Below are 21756 nucleotides of genomic sequence, written 5' to 3'. Positions count from 1 at the left end.
CAGAATTTTACGAGCTATAAGTGTTTAAAGTTGTTACTAATACATAGAAACAATAGTCACACGTACGTATTCATGAAATTAAAAACAAACAAACAAAGCAAGAAACAAAACAAAAAAGTAAACCGTGTTGTTTACTTTTTTAAAAAAAGAGAGGAGAGTACAGAAACGTTTAACTTCTCTGTTACTGTTTTTTTTCTGTATTTCGCATGATATTTGTTTTTGTTGTTGTTTTTAATAAGATTTTTGTAAACAAATATGTATGTAAACAGGCTTAGGCAAAGCGAAAATAGGATTTTATTGCTTCATATTTTTTTGTAAAGAGCTAAATTGTGAATCAGATAATGATCTATTTTGTTATAATATCGTTAAGATTGTTACCAAATCGAAAGGACTATTTTTATAAGAATTAGGACTTCAGTTTTATATTCAGAGTTTTCTATTGGAGGTTTTTTCGTTATTTAAACTTTTCAAGATTATTAAATTGAAGTACATTCCCGAGGAAACAACGAACTGGGAATATAAAAAGATGTGTAAATAATGCTTGGGGACACCTCAAGATATGTCAAACAATGTAGTGATATTGGTATTTGACCTGGAAAAATATTGGTAGGACATCAGTAATTTTTTTTAATTTTAAGTATTGATATCGTAAAGTAATGACAAATATCGGTTACGTTAATGAATTTTCAATTCCCTAACTTTTTAACGACCGTATAATATTTTAAAGACAAAGATCGGAAAAATACAAGAATGTCAAAAGTTATGTATTGAAATATTTTTAAAATACAAAATTATTAACGTGAACTTTTTATTGATCGTTACACTGCCGATACTTTTCAATTCTGTTTAACGAAAAAAAATCGGTGAAATAAAATACTGAATTGCGGTACATAATTATTAGATTTGATTGATTTGGAAGATTTAAATGATGGATTAACGAATTGATTCAGTGTCAGTAAGTAATAAAAAAGCCTGTATAAAGTATAAGTAAAGTTTAGTTGGTCATGCCGGAAAATGATACACCGCAATAAATGGATAGGTATATCGCTTATATGCAGGTTTAGCACAGCGAGGATTTGTTGATATTCTTCTTTTTTGGGTTATTCTAACCAATTAGGAAATAGTAGTGTAAAGTGAAAACTGTAAGTTGAATAGGTGATGGTTATATGCTATATAAAAAAAGATGAAATTGCTAAATATAAATCATGTCTTTTGGGATGTAGAGTGTTTTAATAAATGTTGGTCTGCTGTTTTTATCGAGTGTTATAAGGGATAATTTATACAGCATATGCATATCTGATGATGGACTACTAATGACATCCAAATACTCCAGCATTGTGAAGGTAGCGTATATGTGTAGGAAATAATAAGTTGATAGAAAAAATGTTCGTTATTTTTTACTTTTAAAATAGTTGAAATACTTTTGAAAAACAAGTTGTGTAACTAATTTTGACAATTGAGGTTTTAAACTTCTGATGGGACTTTTACTAAAACATATCACATTTTCTAAAAGAAAACATTAATCAAAGCAAATTATACACTTTGATATCAATAAAGTTAATTTTTTACCACAGATTTGAACTACAAAAATAGGGTTTTATTTTAGCATATTTATGCAATTTTTGCAGCATTGGTTCTGGTCGAATTTCGACCGCTGGGCGAACTCTAGTATTAAGTAAAAGATAAAAGATCTCGATTTTAGAGATGAAATATTCCTTTTATAAGCATAACTGAGTCGCCTTCGTGAATTCCATAACATTTGAAAACTTTAAATAAGGAAGAGCTGATCAGAATCCTCTTTCCCTTCAACAGACAGGCGTACGGAGAGCGATATCAAACGTTGTTTTTTTTAACTTTTATGTCCTATATAAGTATGTACAAATATAATGGCGAATCAATATTAATATACCATATTTTTCATAGGAGATTAAAATGACAAATATTATTTTAAACAAGTTAGAGTGCTATATTCGGCTGAGCCGAATCTTAAATACCCTCCACCAGCTACTTTTATATTAATACTTTTCTAATTGATCAAATATTTGTAGAAATAAGATTTCTCATGTCTTAAATAGAAAAATCCCAAGATTTACAGCTTAAATGTATTACAATTCCAAGATTTATTGAACATTACAAACGCCATTTTCTTTATATTTTAATAGCGCTTAGTGATATTTAGTATTTGCATGTATGCATGTGTGTGATAGATTTAAGGATTTTCAAAATACATATATATAATTTTGTTCTACACAAATTGATAATGCAACTAGTTATATACGGTTAAAGCGCTTTTAGGGGAAGGACCTAGCATGGGAGATATGACCAAATATAGACCGATCGTAAAAAATTCTTTAAGCAAAATTTCTGTACATAAAAGCTATATTTCAGTCTAATTTTATATCTATATCGTAATGTGTGTTTAAGTGATTTTCTGAAGGGAACCTAGTGTGGGACCGAGCGCACCCATGTTATGAACCGATCGTGAAAAAATCTTGAAATAGAATTTTTGTATACAAAACTAATATTTGTGCCACATTTTGTATCAATAGCTCTATTTGGTAATGAGTAATGTGCGTTTAAGAGATTTTCGTAAAAGGACCTTGTATGGGAGCTATGACCAATTATGTATATAAAGTTATGTGCGTTTAAGTGATTTTCGGGAGGGGACCTTGTATGGGAGCTATGACCAGTTATGGACCGATCGTAAAACCATTTCATAGTAATATTTCTGTGCATATAAGCAATACTTGTACCAAACGGATATCTTAATTAAGTAATGAGTAATGCGCGTTTAAGTGATTTTCGGGAGGGGACCTTGTATGGGAGCTATGACCAATTATAGACCGATCGGAAAAAAATTTCACAGTAATATTTTTGTGCATATGGGCAATGCTCGTGCCAAATTTTATATGGATTCTTAATTTAGTAATGAGTTATGAGCGTTTAAGTGATTTTCGGGAGGGGACCTTATATGGGAGCTTTGACCAATTATGGACCGATCGGAAAAAAACTTTCACAGTAATATTCCTATGCATATGGACAATACATATACCAAATTTTATATGGATATCTTAATTTGGTAATGAGTTATGCGCGTTTAAGTGATTTTCGGGAGGGTACCTTTTATGGGAGCTATGTCCAATTATGGACCGATCCAGAAAATTTTTTCTCTGAATGAATTCTATTGACATAAAATTTTTAACTTGTAAAATTTTGTGAAGATATCTACATTGTGACGGAAGTTATGAACAAAAAACCCATTTTCCGGGAATATGTACTTTTGTATGGGAGGTACATGAAATTGTGGACCGATTCTAGTAATTTTCAGCAGGGATCAAGATCTTGTGTAGAAACGAATGTGTGGTGATTTCCATGGAATTATCTTACATAGTTTTCGAGAAAATTACATCAGAATGTGTAAAAAATGCTTATTTTTTTCGAGGTTGTTTTAAATTTTGATTCATAACTTTTCCCGGTGTGAACCGATTTTGCCCATTTTCAATACCAAACAACTTAGGAAAATGAAGAACATTTTGGGTGAATTTGGTTAAATTATATTGCTTCGTTTTATCGTGAGCGTGTTTTACACAGACAGACGGAGAGACGGCCTGACGGACATAGCTAAATCGACTCCGAATTTGATAAGGACCCAGAATATATATACTTTGTTGGGTCTCAGATGAATATTTCTTGGTGTTACGCACGGAATGACAAAGTTATATATACCCTCTATCACCACTGATGGTGGTGGAGGGTATAAAAATGTGCATATAATCTATCAATAGTTACAAACATTTTATTGATTTCAATAATAATTCAATAACTATAAATTTAATTAACTCTGACTGTAACTATATATTTTTAGATTTGTATTTTTAATACATCTTACTACTAATAGTAAAATACAAATCCGCATTTAAATGCTGCCGGCTTGTCATATATACAATTAATTAGACAAGTTTTTGATTAGAGAAGTCATATTTCTGTTTAATTACTACAAGTCTTATTTGCTCTTGACGTCAAATTTATTAAGTAAATATGATCATTGCATTTCAAAATACTTGCATATTAATGACCGATCATTTCTTAGAATTTCTTAGAAAAATGTCAATTGAGCTCAGTGTAGTAAATTAAAATTAGTAATAAATAATTAACTTTTAAAATGTTAGTCAATTTTCTTAAAAACGTAGAACAATAATAGAGAAGACATTACTGTATCACAGAATCATGAGGGCTTCTGGTAGCAGTTGAGAACACAGGTACAACCGGCTCCTAACAGTGAAAGTATTCATTGAGTTTGCCTCTCACTGCACGAAATCGTGGGTTGATTTTGACTTAAGGGTTTATTCCACCTGTAGCTATTAATTATTTAATCTATAGTCTAGTCTAGTCTATAGTCTAGTCTATAGTCTAGTCTATAGTCTAGTCTATAGTCTAGACTATAGACTAGACTATAGTCTAGTCTATAGTCTAGTCTATAGTCTAGTCTATAGTCTAGTCTATAGTCTAGTCTATAGTCTAGTCTATAGTCTAGTCTATAGTCTAGTCTATAGTCTAGTCTAGTCTAGTCTATAGTCTAGTCTAGTCTATAGTCTAGTCTATAGTCTAGTCTATAGTCTAGTCTATAGTCTAGTCTAGTCTATAGTCTAGTATAGTCTAGTCTAGTCTATAGTCTAGTATAGTCTATAGTCTAGTCTATAGTCTAGTCTATAGTCTAGTCTATAGTCTAGTCTATAGTCTAGTCTATAGTCTAGTCTAGTCTAGTCTATAGTCTAGTATAGTCTATAGTCTAGTCTATAGTCTAGTCTATAGTCTAGTCTATAGTCTAGTCTATAGTCTAGTCTATAGTCTAGTCTATAGTCTAGTCTATAGTCTAGTCTATAGTCTAGTCTATAGTCTAGTCTATAGTCTAGTCTATAGTCTAGTCTATAGTCTAGTCTATAGTCTAGTCTATAGTCTAGTCTATAGTCTAGTCTATAGTCTAGTCTATAGTCTAGTCTATAGTCTAGTCTATAGTCTAGTCTATAGTCTAGTCTATAGTCTAGTCTATAGTCTAGTCTATAGTCTAGTCTATAGTCTAGTCTATAGTCTAGTCTATAGTCTAGTCTATAGTCTAGTCTATAGTCTAGTCTATAGTCTAGTCTAGTAGTCTAGTCTATAGTCTAGTCTAGTCTAGTCTAGTCTAGTCTATAGTCTAGTCTATAGTCTAGTCTATAGTCTAGTCTATAGTCTAGTCTAGTCTAGTCTATAGTCTAGTCTATAGTCTAGTCTATAGTCTAGTCTATAGTCTAGTCTATAGTCTAGTCTATAGTCTAGTCTATAGTCTAGTCTATAGTCTAGTCTATAGTCTAGTCTATAGTCTAGTCTATAGTCTAGTCTATAGTCTAGTCTATAGTCTAGTCTATAGTCTAGTCTATAGTCTAGTCTATAGTCTAGTCTATAGTCTAGTCTATAGTCTAGTCTATAGTCTAGTCTATAGTCTAGTCTATAGTCTAGTCTATAGTCTAGTCTATAGTCTAGTCTATAGTCTAGTCTATAGTCTAGTCTATAGTCTAGTCTATAGTCTAGTCTATAGTCTAGTCTATAGTCTAGTCTATAGTCTAGTCTATAGTCTAGTCTATAGTCTAGTCTATAGTCTAGTCTATAGTCTAGTCTATAGTCTAGTCTATAGTCTAGTCTATAGTCTAGTCTATAGTCTAGTCTATAGTCTAGTCTATAGTCTAGTCTATAGTCTAGTCTAGTCTATAGTCTAGTCTATAGTCTAGTCTATAGTCTAGTCTATAGTCTAGTCTATAGTCTAGTCTATAGTCTAGTCTATAGTCTAGTCTATAGTCTAGTCTATAGTCTAGTCTATAGTCTAGTCTATAGTCTAGTCTATAGTCTAGTCTATAGTCTAGTCTATAGTCTAGTCTATAGTCTTGTCTATAGTCTAGTCTATAGTCTTGTCTATAGTCTAGTCTATAGTCTAGTCTATAGTCTAGTCTATAGTCTAGTCTATAGTCTAGTCTATAGTCTAGTCTATAGTCTAGTCTATAGTCTAGTCTATAGTCTAGTCTATAGTCTAGTCTATAGTCTATTCTGTAGTCTAGTCTATAGTCTAGTCTATAGTATAGTCTATAGTATAGTCTATAGTCTAGTCTATAGTCTAGTCTATAGTCTATAATCTAGTCTATAGTCTAGTCTATAGTCTAGTCTATAGTCTAGTCTATAGTCTAGCCTATAGTCTAGTCTATATAGATTACCTTCGCTGCCTTATCGTAATGTCATTTTAATTCTTGAGAAAGAGCGTACATTAGGCCCGATAGAGGACTAGGTGCATTTCTTTGGATTTGATGTATATACATATAGTAGCCTCCGGTAGGTTAGTGGTTAGTGTTCTAGTCTGGTAGACCGGAGGTGGTGGGTTCGATTCCCTCCTAAGGCAGTGGTTAAGGAGCGCACAACAGGCCCGATAGTGGCCTAGGTGCATTTCTTCGGATTTGATGTATATACATCCTCCTTTTAAACTAACTAACTGATATACATATATACATGCTCCTTTCAAACTAACTAGGAACAGTTACCGAACTAGTTCTTTAACTCGATATTTTTCTTTAAAATTATACAAATTGATTCAAAAAAGCTGATAAAAGCGCTGAATTAACAACACTGAATATATTAATGCTTTGTTATATATTAAAATTTTACCAGTAGTTATAAGAATTTACAGATTTAATCATCCAAACTTTTGTTATAAACAAATTAATAGACATTTATGTTTGCATATTATTAACAATCACCTAGTTTCTGAATTGAATTAAATTTCTCTCACGAGCCTTCAGAGAACGCATCATATTTTATGTGCAATTAAAATATTGTTTTTAAAAAAAACAAAACAAAATTTATTGATTGATTTTAAATTTAGTAGAAAATGATATGCATATGCGTAATTAATACGGGACTACGAAAAACAAAATATATAAATATTAAAACAAATAAAAAAAACTTGAACGAGTTTGTGGGTTATAAAGCAGATGGCACTAATCAAGTATAAACAGTTGTATATAAAAAAAAAACATTGCTATATTTAACGCACAGTGTAACGATTTAGTAGTTAAAATGTTATGAAAAAAAGTAGTCAAACTGTTGGAGATATACATATGTAAACCTTTACATAGAATCGTAAAATATAGTAATATTCTAAACAAATATTGTCTAAATCATTATTCACCAAATAGATCTCTTTGAATTCTTATAAAGAATTTTCTGAAGTTGAATATTTATTAAAAATCGATTCCATAATTTAACATTAACTATTCGTTATTCCTTACAATCAATGGAAAGAACTAATTATATTATCTGCCGCGATATAGGGTACAACCAGCAGTTTCATTTAAAATATATATGTAATTAAGTCACAATTTAAATTAATCTTAAATACCGCCATTATTTTATAAGCGCCCGATAATTTGTGTTAATATTTAAACCGGTTTCGTATGACCAATGTTATTCTTTCTGTTAGATTATGCAAAAACAGTAGTTAAAACAGATCAGAGAACTGGTTAATTTAAAATACATATAGACACATAAATATCAGATGTTTTCAAACAAGCTAATTATCTGGGGGGTTTTTTGTAGAATCGTATATATTAGACATCAAAATATTTGTTCCATTTACAGACATTATAGGCAGACATAATCAACCGTATGACAGCCTACACCAATAATGAATAAACTATCGCAAACTTTTTGGGAGGACTTTTAAGGCCTTAGAAGTGCTGATAGAACTACTGGCCCGAAAAAAGTCTTTGTTTAACTCTACAGAGTGTTTCGACATCTGTCGTAAACATACTTAACTGATAATGTTGGCATGAAGGGGTGCATTTTACCAAATCCATGCAGATGAGAAGCTGCTGCAAGGTTTCGAGTCCGCAACTTCGTAATTCGTTACTTCCACTCGTAAACTTATAGCACCTCTTCAACTACATGACACTGGTTTCCGGATTAATCTGCAATCCACAGTATCCAAATAATTCGAAGAGAATAACTATGAACTATCTGAATGACCGAAAATTGATGCAAAATATTTTCGCAAAATTTCAAATTAAACTATATTTTGATAGAGAGAAGAAGAATCTGAACTAAAACCTTCTTATATATTGAATCTTTAAAGTAAACAAACACATAAAAATCATTTCAGAATACTTGTTTTAAACAGACAGTCAGACATTAAAAGCCAACAACTGTTATAAATATAAACAAGTTTAAATAAACGGAAAATTATATGGATCTATATACTAATAGTTGTGTCATAATACTAATAAAAAAAAATAATAATTAGTTAGTTCTTAAATAATTTGTTTATATACAATAATTTTCACATTTAAAACTAGTTTCTATAATTTAAGAAAAAAATCAAACACAATGTTTATTATCTGAAATCATTAACTAATTTAATGTACTGTGTATCATCGGTAGTGTGATTTATTAGAAATTTAAATAACAGGTCGTAAGTATAGAAAATCTACATACATACGACTGACTGCACGTTTATACAAAATTGTAATTAATTATTTACACTGATCGACAGTATTCTTGTCGCATGAACTCTGTAAAGAAATATTTTGACTAAACTGATAGTTTCTAACTTAAGATAAGATTAGTTTGAGATTAGGATGAAGATTATATCAGATCATAGAAAATATATATAAACCACTACCGAGCCTAATGTACGCTCCTTTACTTGGAATTTCCATTCAATGTTTAGAAACGAAGTTTCCTGGATGTAGGAATTTTCGAATCAGTGTTGCTAAAGAGTGTTATATCGCATCCTAGATATTTAAATATAATTTCGCCAAGTTAACTTCATCGAGTTCTGTTCATTTTATAGCAAGTATATTCGCCCTTTCATTTCGATAATCCCCGAGTGATCTGGTACTCTTATGCTGCAGGGTTTACCACTGAAATAGTAATCAGTCCAATCCTATGTTAGATTTTATCTTATCCCGAGCTAGTACGGACACTAGGAAGCTAAGTTACGATATCATATCTCAATATAGTTCCCCAGATGCGTTTTGTGTAACAACAAATTCCAGCAGATATTTTCTGCTCCCTTTCATTTCCGATAATCCCCGAGTGATCTGGTACTCATATGCTGCAGGGCTTACCACAGAAATAGTAATCAGTCCAACCCTATGTTAGATTTTATCTTAGCCCTAGCTAGTACGGACAGTAGGAAGCTAAGTTACGATATTATATCTCAATATGGTTCCCCAGATGCGTTTTGTGTAACAACAAATTCCAGCAGATATTTTCTGCAATATTCCACTTCACCCTAATCTCCTATCTAGGATCAATCTTTGCAATTCCTCCAAAACTGATCAAGCTGCTATTAAAACCTTTATTGGTGGGTTTTACACAGGGACTACATACAGCAATTATATTGCCGACATTTTGGCAAGTGTTGGAACTGTAAATAGACCAGTTCTATGGAGTTCCATTACCAACAATAAAAACACAGATCATAGACATCTGTATCCCATCTGTATTCATGACCGTTGATCGAGTAAGTATAATTGCTCGATCGCTAGAGCGTTGTGGCTTCATATGGATCCACGCAGAACCCTATCTCCTTGATCTGCATAGACTACAACTAGGTATTCTGATATCGGTTATTACTGGTCACTGCAAATTTGTTAACTATGCGCATTGATCTTCCATATAATTACTTCTGCAGAAGTTTGTCAGAATGAGGATAAAAATGAGACGGTAGCCCATCTTATCTGTATCTGTTTAGCTCTGAAAATAGCTTGAAACTGAACTCTAGGTTTAACATACTTCAACAATCTATCTCATCTATCAAATATTCGATTTGAATCCCTCATTTGGATCTGTCAAAATGGGTATTAAAACTTTTATTGGTGGGTTTTACACAGGGACTACATACAGCAATTATATTGCCGACATTTTGGCAAGAGTTGGAACTGTAAATAGACCAGTTCTATGGAGTTCCATTACCAACAATAAAAACACAGATCATAGACATCTGTATTCCAACTTTTATGACCGTTGGTCGAGTAAGTATAATTGCTCGATCGCTAGAGCGTTGTGGCTTCATATGGACCCACGCAGAACCCTATCTCCTTGATCTGCATAGACTACAACTAGGTATTCTGATATCGGTTATTACTGGTCACTGTAAATTTGTTAACTATGCTAGGCGCATTGATCTTCCATATAATTACTTCTGCAGAAGTTTGTAAGAATGAGGATAAAAATGAGACGGTAGGCCATCTTCTCTGTGTAACTGTTCAGCCTTGAAAATGGCTTGAAACCGAACACTAGAGTTAACATACTTCAACAATCTATCTGATCTATCAGATGTCAATCTGACTTATTGCATTTTTGAATCTGTCAAAATGGGTATGAACTTCAAATGCTCACTGGGCTGGACTTCATGCTACGCCTCTATTAAACTACATGTTCTTCCCTTTTCTTTCTATTTCAATGGTTCACTTAGGACATTTGAAAGATGGAAAGACGTTACCAGGGTAAATCGACTAAACAGTTCCTATTGAAAGCTATTTGCAAGCCAACTATGTAATGACGACATCTAGTTCCATGGATGCTATTCAAGAATCTATAGTTTATGTGGTTTTATTAATTTATTACCTTTGTCGACCAGTGTTATGTACATATGTATGCATGTAGATCGTATTTTTTTAGAACTTGTAATAAGTTTGATGAGCTTTAAGATTTATGGCAATATTTAAAAGAATTAATTGATTTAGAGTTAATTTAAAACTGGTTGAAGGTTTATAAAGTGATAAATGAGAAAACTTTACACATCATTAGATCCACCCAACTGAAAATTGAAATTGTGTTAGATAAATGGTTACATTTTATTTGAGAAATTAACAAAAACCAATCGTATGAGGCCGATTAGGCCTCATTAATGTTCCTACTCACACAAGAGAGATCGATGTCTTTATAACATTCTCTGATCCATGGGTGAGGAAAATAATTAATTTCCTCCCTCAAAGCGAAAATGTTAAGAAAAATCAGAAAAAGAAATGTGAAAAAAGTAAGAAAAAAGTGTAAACTCTCCAAAATAAAAATAAACCTCTCCAGATAAAAATTGTTAATTTAAGCAAACTCTTTTAAAGTTCTGCCTTTTAACAGCGTATAGATTTACACTGCCACCACAAGGTGTTTAACATTACGCGTAGGGTATTTAATATATCTACAATGCCAAATTTCAATAGACAACCGGCCGGCCGGCCGTTCAAGCAATCGGTAGTTAATTAATAAACACGAATTAACAATTAGAAAAATTTATAAAAGATGCTGTCAGATAGCAAAGCGAAAACATTATTTCTGATTACATTTGAGAGGTTGGTTGGCTGTCTTGATTGGACTTGATTAGTAGCTTCTTAATAAGTTTGTTTATTAAATCAGATAATATTTTTCACATAAACAAATCAAAAATAATTATAACATAATATAAAAATAATAATAATTTGTTTCTACACTACGCTTTAGGTAAAATGAAGTTAGTGGTTTGCATTTTGCCTCTATTTTGTGGCTTGGCTTTGGCCCAATTTGGCGGTTTTGGTAATTTTGGTGGCAATATTGCCAACAGTTTTCAGCAAGGTGTTCAAGCTATAGCTGCTCGAGTTAAAAGTGTGCCCTTCGTAGATAATGTCAAGAATTTTGCTGATTATGCAGTAAGTTTTAAATTAATTCTTTAAATACAAACCGAAATTTTAAAGGTTTAACTCTTTCTAGCAACAAGCTGGCAAAACTTATGCCTCCGCTGCTGAGAAAACTTTGCGTGAGGGTGTTTTCAATGCCCACAAAAAACTGGTCGATACCAACAATCAAGCTTTCGCTGCTGGAAAGTCCACTTTCGAATTAGCCGCCAATGCCTTTTCTGACGTCACCAATGCCGAATTCCTTAAATTTTTCACTGGTAATCGCAAATCCAGTGAAGGAGAGTAAGTTCTTTTATATTTCATCACAAAATTATTTTTAATATTTGTATCCTTTTTTAGAAATCTGGCTAAGAAACATCGTCAAAAGGCTGCAGTTGCTGATGCTCCTATTCCCGACTCTTTCGATTGGCGTGAAAAGGGTGGTGTTACCCCAGTTAAATTCCAAGGTGAATGCGGTTCTTGTTGGTCCTTTGCTGTAACTGGTGCCATTGAAGGTCACGTCTTCCGCAAGACCGGCAAACTTATCAATCTCTCTGAACAAAATCTTGTCGATTGTGGCAAAGAAGAGTTCGGTTTGGCTGGTTGTGATGGTGGTTTCCAAGAATATGGTTTTGAATTCGTCACCACCCAAAAAGGTATTGCTGTGGGAGAAAAATACCCTTATGTGGATAAGAAACAAACTTGCTCGTATAAGAGCAATCTTAAGGGTGCTGAAATTAATGGTTTTGCCACCATCGATCCCAAGGATGAAGTGACCATGAAAAAAGTTATTGCCACTTTGGGACCTCTGGCCTGTTCTGTCAATGGTTTGGAGTCTTTGTTGTTGTACAAACGCGGTATTTACGCCGATGAAGAGTGCAACAAGGGTGAAGTTAATCACTCTGTTTTGGTGGTGGGCTATGGCAGTGAAAATGGCCTCGATTATTGGATTGTTAAGAACTCCTGGGACAAGGCTTGGGGTGAGGAGGGCTACTTCCGTTTGCCAAGAGGCAACAACTTCTGTGGTATTGCTAGTGAGTGCAGTTATCCCATTGTTTAGAAACCTTTACTCTTTCTTTCAATATTAAGTTTACTAACATTAAGTGCTTCAAAATCAACGAATTTCTATTTAACTTGTAAATGATAAATTTCGAATAATTGTATTTTAAAGATTTTATAAATATACTGTTTTTTATATAAAACTGTGTCGCAAATTTTCATTTAAGTATTGCAATCTTAACAGCAATTGACAGAGTTACTGTGACCCCATGAACTAAGAAGCTGAAAGCTTCCAATCAGAAATATTAATAACATAGGAATATGGAAACGAATCAAAAGCTAGAGAGCTAAAGAGATATCTTATAAGGAAATCCTAATGAAAAAATTCTATCGTAATTCTAATAGAATTTCTCTAAGGAAATTAAAACTAAAAGAGTTTGACATCATGCAAATGGTAATCAAAAACCTGCTGTGTTCTGTCTCCTAGATATATTTCCTCTATTTTAAATATTGACCTGTGACCTACAGGATCTAGCATAGATCTAGGTATCTGAGATATATTGGGTCTACAAGAAGAACATAATGAGCAGATACATTTAATTGGAGCTCGCACGTACATCTGTGAATTACACAGGCCAACAAATGTTTAACCCAGAGTCCTAAGTATAATTTTCTAAAGGATCGAGCTGCGCAGAAACCGAATCTTGCTAAAGAATACCATCACATTTGATATTCGAGATATCGCGTCCTGAAGTTTGAAAAAATAAAATTTTTGTTTCTTTTTGAGACGTTACAACAACTTTATTTATTTTACATAGAATGATGGAAAAAACTGTGTTTTTTATGACTATTTGACTATTTAGAATTTGAATACCGATATTCGTCTGGTATCAACACACACACATATGTATACATATAGGAATATATTTAGTATTTGAATTATGGCATTAATTGCCTAAATTAGTGAAAGTGGGATTTACCTTAATCTCAAAAAGAGGTTTTAGTCGACTTTTCAATAATTTAATTTCTTTAATATGTATACCTAACAAAACAGGAATTTCTTACATAATATCTTTTTAATACTTTGCTAATTATTTTCATATGATAACTTTAACTTAAAGTTGTTTTATTTTATTCAAATGCAACAAGTTAATAAAATTAACTCCTTCACAAAAGTAATTTATTCCGAGTATAACCCATACAAAGATTTTGGGTAGAACTTTCACAATGTAAGCCTGTTTTGTTGCAGATTGAAATTGCATGCGCGGAGGAAATAAGGATACTATCGAGTGTACCGTCAAGTATTTTGAGGTGATATACCGTCTTCGACTTTCATATCATATACCTTTCATATCATATACCTACTCCTTAGAGTAGGTATATGAAGTAGAATATAAATAATTTTGTGAACAGTTTCCCACTTTTTCATTTATACAACAGGTTCCTCTAGAACCGGTTCCTCTATAACCGCTTTAATAGAATCGGTTTTAATCACACGAGATTTTATCTTCTGGTTTATAAACTCCACATATGAGTGTAATATCTACATATAGTTCATAAGCAAATTCTTAGTGGAATCGGATATATTTGATGGCAGTGTGCCTTGACTGACCGTATCCAAACCTTTTCCTTGAAGTGTATTTGGCAATTGGTGAAAAAAGAAAAAATGTCTACTGGGCCCTACCGAATTTCTAGACCTGGTATTATCAGGGTATATATAGTCGAATTAAGGACTTTTGTGAGGTACTCAACCCTGATCAGATAATTATTTAGCATTAACATGAATGATCTGTGATGGTCTTTATAATATTTCTCGTTGAGACATCAACTCGATGAAACTTCTTAACTACACTTCTTTTCACCTCTGAATGTCATAGTTTGTGTAGTTTACCCATATTTCTGGCATATAATCAATTTACCCAAAAATTATTTCTGCCAAACACAATGATAGGGTCTCCATATCCTTTAACGGAAACACCATATCCAACCCCAAGCGGTACTCGAACTATTTTGCTCGTCAATTTATAGATCACGCCGACAGAGCCAAGGCGAAAAGAAGTATCGTTAGGAAAGTATACGAATTTCGATTCAATGACCGGCCATATGTTTTTACAACGAGCAAGGTTATGAAGGTCATCAAAAATGCTATTGGTCCAGATAGTATATCCAAGTTTATGTTAAGCCCTAAAGCCAGGCAAAAGTTCAAACCAAGGACAATAATACAGACCAATCTCCCACCTATCATCATTTGACAAGACACTCGTTTGTTGAGTTTTGGAACTAGGGTTCCAAATCACGTAGAAGTAAACAGGCAGTTCTCCAAGTTGGAGTTTTTTCAGTCGTTTGTGGAGTTTAGAAACTAGGGTTCCAAGTCTCGTAGCACTAAACAGGCATCTCTCCAAGATGGAGTTCTTTCGCCGATTTCGTTTAACACCTATATGCAGCAACTCTCTTCTGAGTTGCTCGGAAGAACCTTAGAACCAAATGACATCCGAAAAACATCTGCATGACAAGACGAAGATGCTTTCGAATAAGCAACACAACACTATGCTATCAAAGCAGTTCCCACTGAACTGTTATCGAAGTTAGTATTATGCTACCAATCGGCTTCGCAAAATGCTGTCTACCTCACATGTTGTCCGGAGCTATATTCAAAAACCGTGTGGCAATTGGCAAATGTCTTGTCAACCTCTTAATGAGGAGACGATAGCCCCGGTTCATTTAGCGTCTGATAATAGCTCTGTAATCATTAATAGAGAGAGAGAATCCAATGGGCGCTCAACAGTTGCGACCCATACAAATCTTCGAGTCGAGATAGTATTATACCTGAAGAACGAATATCTTGTTACTCCATGACCAGAGGGCGATTCAACTGGCCTTTATTTCTGCAATCAGACTAAACGCATGTGGTTCGTGGTCGGGTAGTAAAGGCATAGGGCGCACACGAATAAATAAACACTTCGAATTCTAGCATCTTAATGTAGGCTATTGCGTTGCGAAACATCACTTCGACAGACGCTTTCATGTCTGAGTTTCTGCTAGGAATTCAGTACCCCAGTCACACTCAACTAATGGTGTAACGAATGTTTACACTGACGAAGGGGAAGAGTGGATGGAGGCTTTTACATTGAAAGATTTGGAATCAAATCATTGTATTAATCTACAGGCAGAGATATCCGCTATTAAGCGAGTCGCCAACTGGCTGAGTTATTATCAAATATCGGACAACAAAGCTGCGATCAGAAATCTAGCGGGTGTCTTTACGGACATCTAGGTTAACCGGAGAATGCCGGGTATCTCTGAATGAGATAGCGAGACATTTAAGGATAAAGCTAATATGAGTCCCTGGACATAATAATTGTCAGGGAAACTGTAAGTCACTGGTTCAGACTGAACTATATGAAATGGCTCACGTCAGATGGTTCAGTGAAACCACCTGTCTCACTTCGAGGTCAATTTGGCGTCTATATGATGCTCCCAGGTCAAGGTTATTATTAAGCTTTCGCAGTCATAACGGGACACTGTACTATTGGCAATCACGCCAGAAGAAGGGGTCTCGAATACAACGACTACTGTAGGAGTTATAATAATGAGAAGAAAGAGGAAACAATACCTCACCTTCTCTGCTATTGCCCATCAGTCAATGAAAGCAGAGAACATTGTTTCGGTCTTGCTGCTATATCTTGTTTCGATGAGCTATCCGGGATATGCCTAAAGAATATCCTACTTTGTGAATCAAACCGGCTGGTTTAAATCTGGAAGTAGAAAGTCATAATTAAATGGACACCTACGACAACTAGAGTAACAAAACGGGGCCGATTGACTTGAGTGGTATTGGAGCAACTTAAACAATAAACGAAACCATTCAAGATCTCTGTCCTGCGTGTGTCATAGGCTAACACAAAATTCAACATTGTAAAAAAGTTCTTTTATAAGAACTAATTATTTTAGAAACTCATAAATGGACTTCTGTATTCAATTCTAAGAAGACTCAGTGCAGAAATAATGGGGGCTTTGTGTAGGCTGTGTCTGTGAAATGTAACAATTTTTAAAATATCCCTTGACAATTGCATTCCAAATAACAAAATGTAATTAACTTGAATAAAAATCCTATGAAAAATTATTATTGTTTTACATGAAACTAAAATCTTAAATCAGTAAAACGGATTTCAATTTGTATATTTAGAATTGTATTACAAATTTCCCAGAATTTATAATATACATAATTGCTTGTGTTAATACTTAAAAAATTTTCGGTGTACACTTCAATAGTACAAACAACAACTTATTCATATGAAATTGAAACTTTTAAATCAAATAAAATTCCATGCAATTTCAGGTTTTCCTTAATCTATATATATAAAAATGAATGTGTGTTTGTTTGTATTCTTGAAATTTTCACAGCGTATTCCTGTATGTCTGGAATAGGTAATAGGCTACTTTTTATTTTGAAATTTCAAGTGGGCGAAGTGCCACGCCCATATTAGAAAATATTAAATCCGTATATTTGAGATAATATAACAGTTAGAGTCCTCAAATTTTGTCGGAGCCACTATAGTGTCAATATGATTATTTAGGACAAAAAGTAGGCGGACTAGCATTAGGGCGTGTGGCACCTCCCATATAAATTAAAAACAAAAATTCGTTTATCTTAGAAACAATTACAGTTAGAATCTTAAAATTTTGCACAAATAACTTTAACATCCATGTTAACATTTTGGGAAATAAATTGGCGGACTACCCATGAGGGGAGCGGCACCTCCCATATTAATTAAATGCAAAAATTCGTTTATCTGGGAAACTAATAGAACTAAATTCTTCAACTTTTGCACTAAGAACTTAAATATTCGTCTGAACATTTGGATGAACACGATCGGACTTCCATCTGGGGGGGGCTTGGAGCCCCCATATGAATTAAATAGAAAAATTCGTATATCTGAGAAACTATTAAAGCTAGAATCTTCAAATTTTACTTGAAGAACTTTGACATTCATCTGAACAATTAGAGTATAACAAGCGGACTTTCAATGGGGGACTTGGTACCTCCCATATTAATTAAATACAAAATTTTGTTTATCTGGAAAACTAATAAAACTAGATTCTTCAAATTTTGCACAAATTACTTTAATATTCATCTAAACATTTTGGAGAAAACTGGGCGGGCTTTTATCTTGGGGGCTTGAAACCCCCACATGAATTTAATAGAAAAATTCTTATGTCTGAGAAACTATTAGATGTAGAATCTTTAAATATTACATGAAGTACTTTGACATTAATGTGAACATTTAGGGAATAATTGGCGGACTTTAAATGGGGGACTTGGCACTTTCCATATTAATTAAATACAAAAATTCATTTATCTGGAAAACTAATTGAACTAGATTATTCAAATTTTTCATAAATTACTTTAATATTCAACTGAACATTTTGGGGGAAAACGAGCGGGGGCCCCCATATGAATTAATTAGAAAAAATCGTATATCTTAGAAACTATTAGAGCAAGAATCTTAAAATTTTACTTGAAAAACTTTGACATTCATCTGAACAATTAGAGTAAAACGGGCGGACTTTCAATGGGGAACCTGACAACTCCCATATGACTTAAATATAAAATTTCGTTTATCTGGGAAACTAATAGAACTAGATTCTTCAAATTTTGCAGAAATTACTTCAATAATCATCTGAATATTTTGGAGGAAAAAGATCGGACTTTCATCTGGGGAGCTTGAAGCCCCCACATGAATGAAATAGAATAATTGTATATCTGGAAACTACTAGAGCTAGAATCTTAAAATTTTACATAAAAAACTCTGACATTCATGTGAACATTTAGAGAATAACGGGCGAGCTTTCAATTGGGGGCTTGGCACTACATAAATGAATTAAATAAAAATTTTCGTATATCTTGGAAACTATTATATTATTCAAATTTTTCATAGATAGATAGAAATTGTCGAACTTTCAGTAATTTGCTTGGCATCTCTAATATGTAACATATTGTAAATCAAGAGAACTATTGCAGTTAGAATCTTCAAAATCGTTAAGTGGGTTTTTTATTTATACTGCTTTTAGGGTAGCAAAGCACACTGGGTAAAGCTAGTACTTAATAAACAAATTTTACACAGAGCGGAAAAGAACTAAGCAAACGAAACGGAAATCAAATAAAAATAGATTTAGAGAAATTTTATATTTCCTAAATAAAAGGAGAAAAGGAAATATTTTATATTAAAAGATTTCTCCATTGACATTGTTAATAGTTTGTATGCTAAGGATTCTTTCCGTACAGTGTAAAAATATACTATTCCTATACTTCCCTTTGAATTTAAAATAAATCTATAAAAATGTTTTTAGCTACGAATTTATGAAAGGAGTACGTAAAATGATAATAAAAATGTTTTTTCAACTTTCTGTTTTCCTTAAATACTTAATGATTTAAATGAATTTGAATTGTATACAAGGAATACGAATATAAACTTAAATACGATTAGAGAAAACCATAATACAAACCAAAACATAAAATGAATAAAATGAAACAAAATGAAATAAAATAATTTAAGTTTAAAGAACAAAACCATAAAGATATTTAATAATACTTAAACAACTGGAGTGAGTTGAAAATGTTGAATGTTTGTTACAAAAATAATAACAATAAATATGTAGAATTGAAAGAAAAAAAAAACAAAAAAATAAAAACAATAACACAATAACACAATGTAAAAGAATAGTATATAGAACATGTAGAGAATAAAAAAAGTAAATAAAATAATACAACTTACCTTAAACTTAAATCTGGTGAAGCACAACGTATAGCAACACTGGGTATTTGTGGTACCAAGCGCATTGCCATGACGACTTGATTGCGCCACAAACGCAAATAAAAATCCTTTTGACTTTCGGTTGGCACCTTTTTAGTTGGTGCGGATGAACGCAACAGCGATGCTCGATTGTCACTCACCGGTCTGTTTGATTGTTGGAAAGTCAATATAATTTTAATTAATTAAAAAGGGAAACAACAAATACAACAAAAAAAAGAAGTACAAACTTAACTAAATACAAAAAAAAAGGGTAAAGAAAATACTTACGTTGGATCAATGACACTGTAGAGGGTGGTTACTCTGGCATAACAAATTGGCCATGCTTGAGCGACTGCTGAAGGACATTTCTGTAAAATGCGATCTCTTTCAAGAAAACCAAACAAACATGCTGACCATGGATCAAATTGTTGTTGTGGTGTTGTGCTGGTTTGCGATAAATTCAAAGTAGAGGTGGAGGATTTTGAATTGTCTTGTGTGTAAAAAGAAAAAGAAAATACAAATAATATTGTTAAAGGGGGAAACTGTCATAAATGTTTGTTGTTGTCTTGTTAGCGTAAATATATTTGACACTTACCATCTGTTAGTCCACCTAACCACACACCACTCGAGCGTTCTGCAATCCATTGTAAATCTATTTGCGTAGCATTTAATATTGCTGTTTTCTCAGCCTGTGGCAAATGTGGCAAACATTTCTCCAGGACCTGTTGAATGATATAAGGAAAAAGAAAAGATGAAAATAAGGAAATTAAAAAGTTTACACTTAAGGCAAAATTTTATAAATGCGAATATTAATATGTATATGCTTATCGTCATCTTAACTGTAAAAAGCTAAAAAGTTCAAAATAGATTTGTTATAATGAAGATTGCCTTCTGAAATTGGACGACAATCCAAAGGACACCAATGTTACATTCGCCCACAGCCATTGTAGAGAGTACATTAATTAAATTTCTTTGGCAAGATTCGATCACAGCTATGAATTTTAGTGAAGGTTACTCAAATCAACCTACACTACTCAAATGCAGAGTCTGCTTCGCCGGCTAGCTTTAGGTATGGATGAGTTTATTAGCATCCAAGAACTTTGGTTTAGCAGACTAAACGTGTAAGACCAAAACTTATAAGTATTATGACCAAAAGAGCCATCGTAGAGCCAGGTCATAAACCGACCTGTAAATTGCACATGATTATGGAAAAAGAGCGACAATACTCCATTTACATGAGTCTCTAACAATTGCTGATTGGAAAATAGAATCCATAATAATTATAGCTAACAGAATGTTATTTTTCTAACCACAGAGTAGTCTAAGGATATTTTGAATCAGATTCTCCAACACCATTTCTATTTTGATTTTCCAGAATATCCATTCAGAGGTATTGGCTCGATTTTCCTGTAAAAAAAACTATTAGGAAAGCCTGCTAAGCCTTCTTAATAGAATTTAGAAATGACGAGAAAACGCCAAATCCTAACATAATGATTTTTGACTATAGATGGGTCTGCAGTCTTGACTATAGATTGTTCTATAGTCTTGACTATAGATTGGTCTATAGTCTAGACTATATATTTGTCAATAGTCTTGACAATAGATTGATCTATAGATTGGTCTATAGTTTTGACTATAGATTGTTTTATAATCATGACTATAGATGGGTCTATAGTCTTGACTATAGATTGGTCTATAGTCTTGACTATAGATTAGTCTTGACTATAGATTGGTCTATAGTCTTGACTATAGATTGGTCTATAGTGTTGACTATAGATTGGTCTATACTTAACTTTAGATTGGTCTATAGTATTGAACATAGATTGGCCTATAATCTTAACTATAGATTGGTCTATAGTATTGACCATAGATTGGCCTATAGTCTTGATTATAGATTGGTCTATAGTCTTGATTATAGATTGGTCTATAGTCTTAACTATAGAATGGTCTATAGTCTTGACTATAGATTGATATAGATTAGGAAATCTTAAACATAATATTGGAGAAACTACTGTTGTGGAGAAAAAAACTTTCTTTGGAAACTAGGCTTCTGTTAGCGTAATACTATGCTAAGAAACCGGGTCGATCGAATAGTCAGGATACCCAGAAGAATGACATAAGACAGGATAATGTTTGGTCAACATACAAGTACTAATGAAATATTTATTACATTTCAGGTCAACTAAGGTTTAATTACACACCTTTTATTCCTATGTATGTCATGCCATATTTAAAACATCTCAGCTCTTGTGCAGAATTGATTTCGATTTATTAACCTACAACGTCATTAT

At 32.9% G+C, this 21756-nt stretch overlaps 2 protein-coding genes across 8 annotated transcripts in view; one reads left to right on the top strand and one right to left on the bottom strand.

The window, feature by feature from the left end:
- LOC119608033 (protein furry) overlaps nt 1–21756 on the bottom strand; it is a 132552-nt gene that overhangs the window by 72143 nt on the left and 38653 nt on the right. For all 6 annotated transcript variants that reach the window (XM_037962262.1, XM_037962264.1, XM_037962259.1 and 3 more), the window contains 3 exons: nt 20061–20187; nt 19754–19955; nt 19448–19630 (listed from right to left, as the gene is read on the bottom strand). In XM_037962262.1, the coding sequence (XP_037818190.1) occupies nt 19448–19630; nt 19754–19955; nt 20061–20187 (512 nt within the window). The remainder of the gene's footprint in view (nt 1–19447; nt 19631–19753; nt 19956–20060; nt 20188–21756) is intronic.
- LOC119608035 (procathepsin L) lies at nt 11258–12874 on the top strand. Of its 2 annotated transcripts, none has more exons than XM_037962265.1 (4): nt 11258–11372; nt 11521–11705; nt 11767–11975; nt 12033–12874. In XM_037962265.1, the coding sequence occupies exons 2-4, from the start codon at nt 11526–11528 to the stop codon at nt 12730–12732; spliced, it is 1089 nt and encodes a 362-aa protein (XP_037818193.1). In that variant the 5' UTR covers nt 11258–11372; nt 11521–11525; the 3' UTR covers nt 12733–12874. The 2 variants fall into 2 exon arrangements, with proteins under 2 accessions (XP_037818193.1, XP_037818195.1); XM_037962267.1 differs by having other exon boundaries at nt 11344–11418.

Source organism: Lucilia sericata, unplaced genomic scaffold, assembly GCF_015586225.1.
Source record: "Lucilia sericata isolate MDLA Ls3-8-SP2 unplaced genomic scaffold, ASM1558622v1 Contig000777F_arrow, whole genome shotgun sequence".
Taxonomy (NCBI): Eukaryota; Metazoa; Arthropoda; class Insecta; order Diptera; family Calliphoridae; genus Lucilia; species Lucilia sericata.
This window is presented reverse-complemented; position numbering and strand designations above follow the sequence as displayed.

Coding starts and splice junctions, on each gene's coding strand:
- LOC119608035 (XM_037962265.1), top strand. CDS start 11,526: ATGAAGTTAGTGGTTTGCATTTTGCCTCTATTTTGTGGCTTGGCTTTG. Junction 11,706..11,766: donor AGAATTTTGCTGATTATGCA/GTAAGTTTTAAA, acceptor AACTCTTTCTAG/CAACAAGCTGGCAAAACTTA. Junction 11,976..12,032: donor CGCAAATCCAGTGAAGGAGA/GTAAGTTCTTTT, acceptor ATCCTTTTTTAG/AAATCTGGCTAAGAAACATC.